At 36.6% G+C, this 13,703-nt stretch overlaps 1 protein-coding gene across 9 annotated transcripts in view; it reads right to left on the bottom strand.

Annotated features, from left to right (window-relative positions):
* C3G (C3G guanyl-nucleotide exchange factor) overlaps window positions 1–13,703 on the bottom strand; it is a 176,725-nt gene that overhangs the window by 5,120 nt on the left and 157,902 nt on the right. For 6 of the 9 annotated variants that reach the window (XM_088271745.1, XM_088271746.1, XM_088271740.1 and 3 more), the window contains 8 exons: window positions 9,930–10,191; window positions 8,564–8,753; window positions 7,900–8,070; window positions 6,959–7,096; window positions 6,557–6,689; window positions 3,386–3,551; window positions 1,873–2,008; window positions 654–877 (listed from right to left, as the gene is read on the bottom strand). In XM_088271745.1, coding sequence (XP_088127871.1) covers window positions 654–877; window positions 1,873–2,008; window positions 3,386–3,551; window positions 6,557–6,689; window positions 6,959–7,096; window positions 7,900–8,070; window positions 8,564–8,753; window positions 9,930–10,191 — 1,420 coding nt within the window. The remainder of the gene's footprint in view (window positions 1–653; window positions 878–1,872; window positions 2,009–3,385; window positions 3,552–6,556; window positions 6,690–6,958; window positions 7,097–7,899; window positions 8,071–8,563; window positions 8,754–9,929; window positions 10,192–13,703) is intronic. The other 3 variants (XM_088271741.1, XM_088271743.1, XM_088271749.1) reach the window with 1 other exon arrangement.

The raw sequence follows: 13,703 nt of genomic DNA, 5'->3' as shown, positions 1-13,703 counted from the left end.
ATGCAATTGGCAGCCTTTCGTAGCTTTATAATCCGAAATAGTAGACGCAGCGCCAAGAAGGAGAAGAGGGCGCCCACCAATAGCTCATCAAGTTTTTTATAATTATTATTAGAGTAAGTTGTAGGCCTGTGGTTAGATAAGTTAGGTTAGGTTAGGATATATATATATATATATATATATATATATATATATATATATATATATATATATATATATATATATATATATATATATATATATATATATATATATATATATATATATATATATATATATATATCATTTCATATCATTTCTAAAATCTGGCCCAGCTACTGAAAATGTTGGCCACCCGTGGCATAAATGAACAGCCGCGCTTATAGCTGAAGCCTGGCGACATTTATTTATAAAATGGCACTTATACTGCCATCTATGGTTGTATTTTAAGACTAAAACCACACTTCAGATTATTTTTCTGTTGTGCCCTCGACATTTTACTTAAAACAAAATTTGTGCGATGTCTTCTAATGAGAAGACATCTTAAAGCAAATCTTGTTTGCTTTGAATAATTTAATTAATTTTGTTTTACGGCCCGGTAGGAGATCTCATTTCTAAAATCTGGCCCGGCTACTGAAAACGTTGGCCACCCATGGTATAGAGTACGGGGCACCCACCAGTAGCTCATCTTGTTGAAGTGCTCGGTGAAGCGGGTGAGGTTTGGGCTGCGCTCCTCGCACTGGTCGCGCGCCCACAGCAGGGCCTCGGGCGCCGGGATGCGCGTGAACAGCTCCGCATCCAGCAGGGTCATCTGCTCCGCCACCGCCTCCGCCTTCTGCTCCAGCACCGAGTCGCGGCGGGACGACATCGCCGCCGGGTACTGCTGCTGCTGCTGGTGTTGCTGGTGGGGAAAACCATTTTGTCAATATTTATCAACGGCATGGCCAGCCGATTACTACAGTTATAGAGATGATATTTTTCATGCGTTGTGTGATGCCTGGTCGATGTTTGACGCATTAAGATAATAAAATCGTGTATATCATATGCAGTGGCGTGCACGGAGTTTTTAATCAGAGTAGGCAATAGGGTTGGGTAAAGATATTGAAAGCTGTCCCACCGCATGCCCAGATCTGATACAGAAGCATCTAGGCTTCCTGACATATCTGCTCTTGCTAAGCAATTTTTTTTTTTAACTAAGTTGCAAAATTGATTGAAAATGTGAAACAATATAAAATAGTATCCCGATTTTACTGTGAATTTACATTTAAAAGCTTTCAATATACCTGTCACTGCCAATCTAAATAAATACAAGATTGTAAGTCCATCACCAAATTTTCTAGATGTACCCCGGTGTAGGCAGTGAAAAGGTTGGGTATGGATAAGACACAGTAGGCACTGGTCGTGTTTATATATAGAAAGCGAGGAGTCCAGGATAGGCAATGCTTTTCTGCCTATATAGAATGCACCCCTCTGATCATATGTAAACATTGTATGACTGATGTTCGAATGGTCATTTAAAAAAGAATGCAAAGCTGAGATAAGGATTATCCATCAAATTGAGCAAGGTGTGTTGGGATGGTTTGGGCATGTGAATCGAATAAGTGAAGAAAGGATAGTTAAACAAATTTATGAGGCGAATATGGTTGGTAATAGAAGCAGAGAAAGATCGAGGAAAACTCGGAATGATTGAGTGTTTCCAATACTTGAAAGTCGTCATGTCAGGAGTCAGAATAATCGGTGCGTATGTGTGAGAATATGTATGATGAAGTGCAAAGACAGATCGGTGTGGCATTCTATTCTCTCTGCCCACCCCTGCGAAGGGTAGGGTACAAAGGGTGGAGGGTCCAATTTAAAAGGCGATGTGCATATGCCCGATAGAGATTTAAAAATAATTACCATAAGCTGTTTTCCCTTGTACTTATCGAGGATTATGACCCTTAAGGCCTTGGCCATGGCCAGGTCGCCAGAGCTGACCAGCCCATACACAAAGTCCATTATCAGCTGCAACATCTCCTCATCCAGTTCCGCAATACTGGAAATTGAAGAAAGAATTCATGTTAGTGATTTATATATTGATTGTTTAATTTGTAGAACTCCATGAGCTATATTTTACAACATTTTGAGTGTGTCCAAATACTTGTTCACAAAATCTGGATTATCTCCAATTACAGGAGTTATTTTCATATTATTTTTTGATATCTCATCATATTCTTCTTCATCTTTGATGAGATATCAAAAAATAATAGCTATATTTTAAATATTCAAGTCAAACAGCAGTGATAATGCCCTAACAAGGCGAAACAATTTATTAACACTGATTTTTCAATCTACTACGTTGTATTTTATTGTTTAAAAAAAAACAAGAAGACGAATATAAGGTATACGTACTGACATGCCCCATTATCTATTGTTGTCTCCCGTAAATTATTACTGCGCATGTTAAAACTATTACCCAAGTACCTAGAATTATAAAGCTACATAAGCACATTCAGTCCATTTAATCTCCCCATTCGTTAGAAAATGCCTTAACTAGGCGAAACAATTGTCACAAAATTGATTATTATGAGTTTTTTTTTAAACAATAAAACACAACTTAGTACATTGTTCCGCCGCGTGTGTGCCGCGGCATATTGGTGTACCGTGGTGATTAGTTGGTGTGCCGCGGAAAAAATCTTATTTTGTGAAAACAACACAATTGCTACAAATTTTGATTCCCTGTGCTCAGTTAAGTAGGCTCAAATAATGAGCGGCTTGGGCTTACAGAAATAGTAATAAATTAAATATTTGTATAAATAATAAAAATAATAATAAAAAATATATATAACATTAAAAAAAAAATGTTAAATACGTTACCATAATATGGTAAACATGCACTTATAAAATTTCTTAATTTGGTAGGTGTACCTTGAATAGAAAAAGTTTGCGGGACACTGACTTAGTAGACTCAAAAAATCAGTGTTTGATTTAACATTTAATACATATCGCTCACTCCTTTCAAGAACGTCATAAATAAAAAAACTTGATTTTTCAGTAGAACGTTTTTAAAGTTTAAAAATATGATACAATGTATTAAAAACAAATATCAAGCCATTTATTGAACTTTTTACTGTGCAACAGATCTTTTTAGGTAAAACCTGAAGGTTTTTTTCTCCATCTGAAAAATATTTAGTATATTAAAAAAAAATAATTACACAATACGTTTTCTTTAAAATGCAAAAACAAATGTAAATATTAAGTTAAAAATATGCCTCTTTTGCTGGGATATAGTACATTTTCTGGGCATTCCGAAAACATGCACAACGGATAATTGACGATTTTTTAATTAATAACGTTCTTGAAAGGAGTGAGCGATATGTCAAGTGGTTAATGAATGTTAACAAGTTTTGTATCTGAACGGGTAGGTACTCACGTCAGGTCTCCGACCACCCTGGTGAGTAGGGCCTGCACCTCCCGGGCCTTGGTGGGCTTCTTGTGGCCCGCCAGGAAGGCGTGGCGCCGGTTCAGCTTTTCGATGAGCTCCGTCGGAGACACAAACGTGCGGTACGTCGTTAGGAATGCTTCTTGATACGAGAAATCTACGAGGAAATAAAATATTACGTCAGCATTGCCTGCGTCAAAGAGAAACACATATTGCTCGACATTTTTTTCTTAACTCTTACCACTCTGTAGGCCAGACATTCTGGCCCGTATGATTCTAGTAGGCAGCTCCGTGGGCCACAATGTCTGGCCCGGCGCAGGTATAACTTAATCGCTGATTTCTCTATCACCCAAGTATATTCTACCAAAAAATATTTCAGATAAAAACAGTTAATCTTAATTAACATGGTCATACTAATTGCCAGACAGTGTCCCAAAATTAGGGAACTAAAATATTTATTTTAATAGTAGAAAAACGACGCATTTTTTTGATCAGAGTAGCTGATCAGTTATGAGAAAAAATGGTCAGAGTGGAAAGGGTTAAAGGAATAACCCGCAATGCCTCCGTTTTAGAAGCTTGTTTGCAGATAGGATAGGGAAGGTAAATGTGAAAAATACATCACAAACACCCAGACCAATTAATAATAAATCTTTCTTGAATTTGTTTTTCATTTGGCGGGAATCTAACCAACGACGCTAAATTTGCAGTCGAGCGTCTACCCAACTACACCACGGCGCCTGTCGCAACAATGACAATAATTTTGCTGTTGGGTTTTTGATGTTGTAAACTTGAAGCAATTATATACATAGTTAAATTATATGACGACCTAACGACGTCTTGAATCTCGCCTATTTTCCTTACAACATATGACCGATTGAGAAGTTTTATGTTTTATTGATCATTATCATCATCACATCACCATTCACGTCTTTATAAGCGCCCTTAAGGTAATTTTTACAAAAATTGCAGTATATAAATAATCCCTGAATGATTTTTTCACTCTAATATTTATTCAATATTACCCTGGACTGGTGCTTGAAGCGGAGGGCTGATCACCATCCTTTGTGTGTTAACGATTAAGATAACAGTGCGTTTATATGATGCAGTGCCCTATGCACCATTGGGGTGTGAATAAGGGTTTGAAGAAGAAGAATATAAATAATCCAATATTATTATTATTGAATAAGGTTTTTAATTCTCTATTTCATTATTTAAAATTTTCATATTAAGCTTGATTGTAATTATGTCAGTTTTTTTTGGCAAAGCACCCACAATTGAGTAACACATGCCATAACCACTGGAATTTTTTATTTTAATGTAAATTAACACCTTTTAATGATCTCTAAATCTCAAATATATATTTTTATTTCATTAATTGATAAAAAATTGATTGTTTGAAAATTATTTTATGTTACATACTTGCCAAGTAAAACTTGAATTAAAAATATTTTTGTTACATTTTTTCAAGTGCTAATTGTCTTATTTAGTCCTGAATTTCAAAAAAACAAGGGTAGATATAATTTCTAATGCTAAACATATCGCTCACTCTTTTCAAGAACGTCATAAATCAAAAAACTTGATTTTTCAGGAAAACGTTTTTAAAGTTTAAAAATATAATACAATGTATTAAAAATAAATATCAAGCCACTTATTGAGCTTTTTACTGTGCAACAGATCTTTTTAGGTAAAACCTGAAGGTTTTTTCTCCATTTGAAAAATATATAGTACATTTAAAAAAACAATTAAACAATACCTTTTCTTCAAAATGCAAGAACAACACTTTCTGCCCTGTAGCGGGTAAATATTGAGTTAAAAATATGCCTCTTTTGCTGGGATATAGTACATTTTCTGGGCATCCCGAAAACATGCACAACTGAAAATTGTCGAATTTTGATTTATGACGTTCTTGAAAGGAGTGAGCGATATGGGATGTGATGAAATGAGAGAATCAGCAGCTTTACGAGTTGAGCCATTGATGTGTATTTGCAGTACCGCTAAAGCTGCCTAAAATGGATATTTTTCATAATAATTATTGATTTGGTTGTAAAATATCTAAAACCAAGCGTTTAAGGAGGATGGGTAGCTAATAATGGATGGTTTCCAAACTTACTTGTGTCCTTGTCTGATGGTGGGAGGGAGCATTAAAAGAAAATATCAAATGCATTACTACAATGTGTAGCAAAATCAAGCAACATGATTAGAATTCGATCGTACATCGCTAAATACATATAATGATTCTGTATTTGGGTAATAAATTAATAAAATGCAGCACCTAAGGATGTTAGCTAAAAAATTACCAAAATCGAGTAATCTAGAGGGCCGTCAATAACAGGGCGCCGTGTTAGATTGACGCAATGTCAACTTGGCCCTGATTCTTAACACATTTTGAACGGGTATTTTTCTACGCTTGTGGACCGCTGGCGACGCAGTTTGATAATTGTGTACATATCGCTCACTCCTTTCAAGAACGTCATAAATAAAATAAAAAAAGATTTTTCAGAAGAACGTTTTTAAAGTTTAAAAATATAATACAATGTATTAAAAATAAATATCAAGCCACTTATTGAACTTTTTACTGTGCAACAGATCTTTTTAGGTAAAACCTGAAGGTTTTTTCTCCAATTGAAAAATAAATAGTATATTTAAAAAAAAAATTGAACAATACCTTTTCTTCAAAATGCAAAAACAACATTTTCTGCCCTGTAGGGGGTAAATATTAAGTTAAAAATATGCCTCTTTTGCTGGGATATAGTACATTATCTGGGCATTCCGAAAACATAAAAAGAGCACAGCTAAAAATTTATGATTTTTTATTTATGACGTTCTTGAAAGGAGTGAGCGATATAGTTACGACCTTAACAAAGAGATTGGTATATAATATTTAAATAAAAACATTGGATAACTCCTTCTTTTCTGCCCTTGAAATGAAGCCGGCGCAGAAGGTAAAAATACCCTTCCCGTCAAATCAATTGACCCACGGGTAGAAATACCTTTCCCGTTCAAAATGTGTAAAGTATGTGAGTAAAATATCCCAAAAACTGCACTACCATGTTTGCTTACCTGACAGATGCTTTTGAAATAATGGAAAAACGCTCTACGCTTAGCGTCCGATGGCTTTGATAGTAGGCGATGATGTGTCTCTAATTGGAACGGTGAAAGTACCTTTGGTAGACTTGATGGCGTGGACGATGAGAGCGTCCGGATTCCCACCTCGAATGTCGGGACCTTCTTCGCCCGGCCTTTTCCGTACCAGGTAGCTTGATACATCCATTTCTAACAGTAGGTCCACTTCGCCCTGTCAACAATACATTACAGCCAATAAAATATCTCACGAGAGGTGGTATCATGCATGATAAAAATAGTAAAGGACATTGGTAACATAAACCAAGGTAGGATATAAAATGCCGAACCCTCTTCTAGTGGAACGGAAGGTCTGCTCATGACAGTCAAAAGCCCGCCTTCTGCTGAGGAGTTTTATGTGGTTTCCTCCCAACAATGAGTAACAATATTTTACCTTAAAAGGTAAAATATTGGCTTCTTTTAAAGAAGGGAAAAGGGTCATACCTCGGTTTCCATATTGGGCTCGGCCTCTCTGCTTCCCGGACTGGAGCTGGCGTTGGTTCTCTGCTCCAAGTCCAGGTCATCAACGGGGAACTTTCCGGGCTTATTGGGTGATGACTGCCAGGAGTCGTCTTCCACATTCTGCAAAAAACACCAAAATCTATATTATTTATTGATTCTACATTAACTTCATGGAATGACATATCGATTATTTAAAAAAAAATTAACACTTGTATCAACCTATCAACCTCTATATATAATATATAATACCAGTCTGATGATGTCGGTTACGACGAAACCCGGTCGCTGGTCAAATAAAAATAAAGTGGAAATGCTAAAAATATTGGTTTTAATCTAATAATATATTCATATATAATATTTTTTGCTCATTAGTTTTACTTTAAACTTGGGGCAATCAGGTATGTCAAATTCTTGTAAGCGGTGGGGTCATTAATACTATTAATCAGTCTTGAAAAAGAAGCGGTTAGCTTCGAAACCGGTGAACATTAAATTTAAGTTGTAATAAAATATTTACAGTGATTTTAAAACAAAGTTTTATTTTAATCAAAACCAGAAAAAAATACTAAAATCGGTCAATAGTTGAGAAAAATATTGTTGGTATTGTACAGACCTAATAAAAGCACAATATTTCGCAAAAAAATTTTGAGCAATTTTAGCATAAATATGAGTAAAAATCTCAGCAATAAAGCAGTAAAAATACTCATTGAATTTATGTATAATTTTAAATCTAACAGATTTTTTGAGTCTACCAAGTTTTTGAGTCTACTAAAAATCTGTGTTCGATTTAAAATTAATACATAAATTAAAATGGAGTTCTATAAATTAAATGCCAAATCAATAAATATACTCATTGAAGATGTCCGCCGGCGATCACTAAATGTTTCGCCATTACAGACCATCGATACAAAGGAATGTTTACAAACCATGAGCAGTGAGTCGTCCACGGTTTCGGCGGGTGGCGGCGGGTGGAAATGGAACTTGGGCGCGGGGCTGACGGAGTCGGGCCGGGGACTGAGGGCCGGGGGCGCCGGGGATGCGGGCGGCAGCGGGGGCAGGGGACTCACGGGCTTGGCCGGAGACTGGGTCGGCGTCTGCTGAAAAGTGCGCATACATATTTATATATTTTTTAAAGGAATAACCCGTGGCCTTCTTAGAACCACCGAAATGAAAACTCTACGACCCATTACAGGCCTATCAATTCGCGACAGAACTCTGAAATAAGAAGAATCTGCGATATGGAAAATGTTAAGCGACGGGGAAGAGTAAGAAGACATCACCTGGTGATTACCTATGAAATTAATGAAATGATGATGAAACCTTTATCTACACCCCAATGGTGCATAGGGCACTGCTTCATATAAACGCAGTGTTATCTTGATTGTTTACACATGAAGGAAAGGTGATCAGCCCTCCGCTTCAGGTACCAGCCCAGGGTAATATTGAATACATATTACAGTGGAAAAATCACTTATATTTATTTGATCCCCCTGGGAATCGAACCCGGGACCTCCAAAACGGTAGCCGAGTGTGCTGACCATCACACTACGGAGGCGGACATGAAATTAAAGACGAAAAAAAAATTATTACCGGTTTTGGTTTCCCCCTCTTGGGCGGCAGGGCGGGCGGGGGGGTCTCCTCGTGTGGGAGGGGCGCGGGGGGGCCGGGGGGCGCCGGGGAAGGGGGCTCGCCGGATTGGCGCGCTGTGGAGGAGGAGCTGGACGATCGTACCGAGTCCTCGCGGGTCAGGCGCGGCGACCGCAGCGGCGACGAGAACCCACTGGAATACAGGCAAATTTGCAGATCAAAAGTTATTAAGAAAAACAGGAAATTCAATACCGTGGACTGGGAACAACATGATAGTTTGACACTGTTGCGTAATTATATAATAAAGCAGATATGTATATACTTCTTCTTCTTCTTCTGCTTGGTGTAGACTATGTAAATATTGTCACCCATTGTTTTATCACTTGGATACTTTGACTCTGGCCAATGTCTATACATGACGGATTCTCTAGTTCTTTGGACACGTTGCTTGTGGCAATGAGAATAGCCTGGAATGACTGGTTGTGATCGGTAGCCTGTAGAAGAACAGAGGAAGAGGAAGATCCCACACACGATAGACTGATCGAGTTAAGGCAGCAGCAGGCGCCTCGGTGGTTGGAGCGCTACGTGCAGCGCAGTCAAGGGATAACTGGAGAAGAGTCATTGCTTCCACAAGGATCACAACCCTCAGTAACGAGGAGTAAGATGGGGAAGAATTTATCAATGTAACAGTTACTCATTTGATCTTTATTTGGGCACAGAAAATTAAAAATGTAACGGTTACTCTTTTGATCTTTATTTAGGCACAGATATTTTATTTGCTGTAATTATGTATTGTTGTTGGCGAGGTGGACCAGTTGTTGGAGATGGATGTATCAGTAATGAGGAATAAGACCCGTAAATATATACCCAAATTAAAAACATAGACTTCCATTTCAATATACGGCTGTATATAATATACTCCCAGACGGGTTTTTATTTTTTTATTTTTTAAAGGAATAACCCGCAAAGCCCTATTAGAGTCTTGTCTGCAGGTAGGAAAGTAAGGATAGGGAAGGTAAATGTAAAAAATACACCACAGACACCTAGACTAATTAATAAATCTTTCTTGAATTTATTTTGCAATTGGCGGGAATCGAATCTGCGACACCAGTTTCGCAGTCGAGCGTCTACCCAACTACGCCACGGCGCCTGCCAAATATTCAATAACTGAAAAACAATTGAAAAAATTATTTATTGGTTGATAAAGCTCACAAATATCCTGAAAAATATTGTCACCCATTGTTTTAGAGCAAGAGTAGAATTGCAGTGCAGGAGTTGTTCCGGACAGCGCAGGATCGTGAAGCCTTTGCCATTACCTGGGGGGGGTCCTAACACGGTACACGGAAAAGAAGCAGAATTGAAACGATACCTGAGCTGTTGGCTGGAGGAGTTTGTGGAGGACACGCTGAACTGGTGCAGCGTGTGGCTCTGCGTCATCTGGCCGTAGGCGAGCCCGTTCTGCGGCAGCGCCAGCACGGCCTGGCCGTTGTGCGCCACCAGCACGCCGGGCGCGCGCTGCAGGTGCTGCGCGCCCGCCGCCGCGTTGTACGCGTGCACCGAGTGCCGCAGGAACTCTGTGCTGCTCGCTGGCGAGTGGCTGCAGTTGCCGAACATCTCCATGTACGCCATTACTGGAAGCATTGCCATCAATCAGCATACCCAATGTTGATAATTCTTCTTTTTCTTCTTTTTAACCCTTATCCGCACCCTATGGTGCATAGGGCACTACATCGTAGTGACGCAGTGTTAACTTGATCGTTAATTGCATGAAGGCAAGGTGATCAGCCCTCCGCTTCAGGTACACCAGTCCAGGGTAGTATTGAATAAATATTAGAGTGAAAAAATCACTTATATTTATTTGAGCCCCCCTGGGAATCGAACCCGTCGAGTTTTACTATTAAAATATTTAAAGAGAAATACTAGAGTTTTTATTATTAACAAAAATACTTTAATTTTTTAGTATTTCTGTGAGCCTAAGCGGCTCATTATTAGAAATAGGTATCAGATTGGTTGAGTGGGTTCGAACTCAGAAACTCTGACTCTAGAGTCAGCGACACTAACCATAGGACCACAACACGACACTATATATTATAATATATAAATTTTTTGTACTGTTATTGAAAAATTAACAATACAAAAAAATTACAGGCGCCGTGGCATATTGGCACGTGGAAATTGGCATCGCGGGTTTGATGCCCGCCAGTTGCAAAATAAGTATAATAAAGATTTATTTTCAATTGGTCTGGGTATTCGTGATGTATTATTCACATTTACATTTACTATCCTTACAATCATGCCTGCAGAAAAGCCTCTAAAAATAGAGGCTTTGCGGGATTATTCCTTTAAATAAAAAACTGATAAGAGTGCTGAAAATCGATATATGTATGGTATACTTTGCCGAGGCCTGTCGATAAACCGACGATGACACTAGTGTATTTTGACGGTCGAGGTGAGAGGACGTGTCGCAGAATGCGAGTTCTAAAGTTCCAATTCATCATATGTGTATACATATTTAAAAATGAACAAATTTTACTAATTTTTAATGAAATTTCTAATTTTGAATTTTTTAACGATAGTTATACTTAGTTACTTTATTAACGATAGTATTTTGAACGATAGGTTTACTAAAAAAGTGTATTTTTCTTGAAAATGTATTATTTTCACCCTTACAATGTCAGATTCGTCCAATAGTGATGTTATAAGCAACTGTCAAACATTGTATGAAAATGTTTATTTTATTCAAAGTAGTGATAGTGATGATGAAATTAGAATGTTTGCCAATTGGAGAATGCGCATCGATAGTAAAAACTTCGAGGAAGAACCAATTTCACACAACCTTGGCACATTCTTGTGAACGAAATTTTTCCGTTATTTTGTCAAATCGCATTTTTTTTTTAAAAATATATCAAAGTATGTTTATTACAAAATGCTATATTTTTAGTAGTTTTGTGTTTTCTACTAATATTAGAAAAAAAACGTGATCGGTCAATATTTGAGAAAAATATTGTCGGTTTTGTATACATCAAATAAAAGGACCATTTTTGCAAAAAAATCTTCAGCATATCGCATATGTATAAGAAAAAATCTCAGCACTTAACGGTTAATGTCATTTTTGGTTTATGCTGTGTTGTATGTTTTTTATCAATTTATATATTAAATTTGATAATTTAATGTCAAATTTAATATAAATTTAATAATTAGCCGATTTCATGAGAAATCACCTCAAAAGCGTTCATCATCTCAGTTATCTGCTTTCACTGGCAGTAGGACAGATGTCGGGTTTGCCTCGAGTTCACAGAAATTTCCAGAAATGCATGCAATACACAACAAACGGATTCAGTATTGCGATATGAATGATATTATTGATGCACTTTTCTAAGCTAACAGCTAATCGTTAGAATTTTTTGACTAATAATCATTTTATAGTTAACACTTATCACAGTATTTCAATTTGTGCAAAAAATTATAAACTGTAGATGCAAATGTCCAGCGAAAATTATATAAAATTATGGAGCAGATTTGGTAAGCAGCCATTAAGGCGCCCGACCATACTACTACTCAATGTATCAATATACATAATGAATCATAATCATAGTCATCTTGAAATCACATTCTTTTACCACAGAATCAATAAAAACATTTTTTAATGGACCCATAAATAAGACCAAAAATCCAAAGTGGCCACAAGAAATACTATTTTAAGGGAGGGATTTTTATTGATTTAATATATTTGCAATATATTAAATATATATTATTATAATATATATTATATTATATTATATATATTATTATATTATAATATATATTATTCTTGTCCGCCTCCGTAGTGTAATGGTCAGCACGCTCGGCTACCGTTCTGGAGGTCCCGGGTTCGATTCCCAAGGGGGTTAAAATAAATAAAAGTGATTTTATCACTGTAATATTTATTCAATATCACCCTGGACTGGTACCTGAAGCGGAGGGCTGATCACCTTTCCTTCATGTGTAAACGATCAAGATAACACTGCGTTTATATGACACAGTGCCCTATGCACCATTGGGGTGCGGATAAGGGTTTTATTATTATTATTATTATTATATTTGCAAAATTGAGGGCAAATAATGATGAGTCTATCACGGCTCTTCAAGCGAGTGTACTGGCAAATCTTGCATTCATTATTTCACTGTTAATGTGTGATTATTTATGTTGGCGGGCACGTTTATTGGTAGGTAACAATTTGTTTCAATCAACCGCTTGCTCTGGTCACTCTCGCCTGCTAGAGAACCAAATCTCAGAGATCGTAAATTATGGGCACATGAATAAAACAATATCTTTCATATGGTTTTACTATGGAATTTTAAAAAAATAATTCTACTTGCAATTGGCACAATCTGTGACACCTTTGATAATGACCTATTATCATAAAGTATTTGGAATACAGTTTGTGAGAGGATTATATCCAAAATGCAAACCTCAATTTTTCTTACACATAAACTCAACTCATTTAACATAAAAACTCATATAAAAAAGATAGGATATAAGCAAAATTCTTCAAAATAATCTATTCAAATAAAAATGTCAGTTTGTTCAAAATCTTATATCCTCTAAAGTGATACGATTTCTTTAAAATTTTAACACAATGTTGCATTCAAATATGCACTTGTTTTTTATAAACACTGACACAGGTATTTTTTACTGTGACAAGTAAAACATTCTTTAAAAAAAAACACTTCAATGGCAGCGCCATATGTTAAACGCAAAAGCAACACACGCAATACTAAACATTGCTCACACGCCCTTAGGGTTGTTGTGTGTGTATAATGTGTAAAATAAACATTTTTGACTAAAAAACAAAACTGCATTCCAAAAATCAAAGCATGATTTTTTTGCCATTATTTCAGAATACACCACTAATTTGGTTGCTGTCTATTTCTGCTTAAATTTAAAACACAAAAATTATTAAAAATAACTTTATAGTTAGATATTTCACAGTTTTATAAAGTGATCTGATGAAGTTCGTGTGTTAAACCGTGCAAGGTAAGAACGGAAAGACTAAATGAACTAAAAGATATTGGTAGTTCGGTGACGTGTTGCCTTTTCTACAAGGTGCTTCGCGTTATTACTACATATTATATATCTATTGACCAACAATAATGAGAGTGT

The sequence above is a fragment of the Brachycentrus maculatus genome, unplaced genomic scaffold (assembly GCF_059751285.1).
Source record: "Brachycentrus maculatus isolate JH-2025_06_01 unplaced genomic scaffold, ASM5975128v1 h1tg000459l, whole genome shotgun sequence".
Taxonomy (NCBI): domain Eukaryota; kingdom Metazoa; phylum Arthropoda; class Insecta; order Trichoptera; family Brachycentridae; genus Brachycentrus; species Brachycentrus maculatus.
This window is presented reverse-complemented; position numbering and strand designations above follow the sequence as displayed.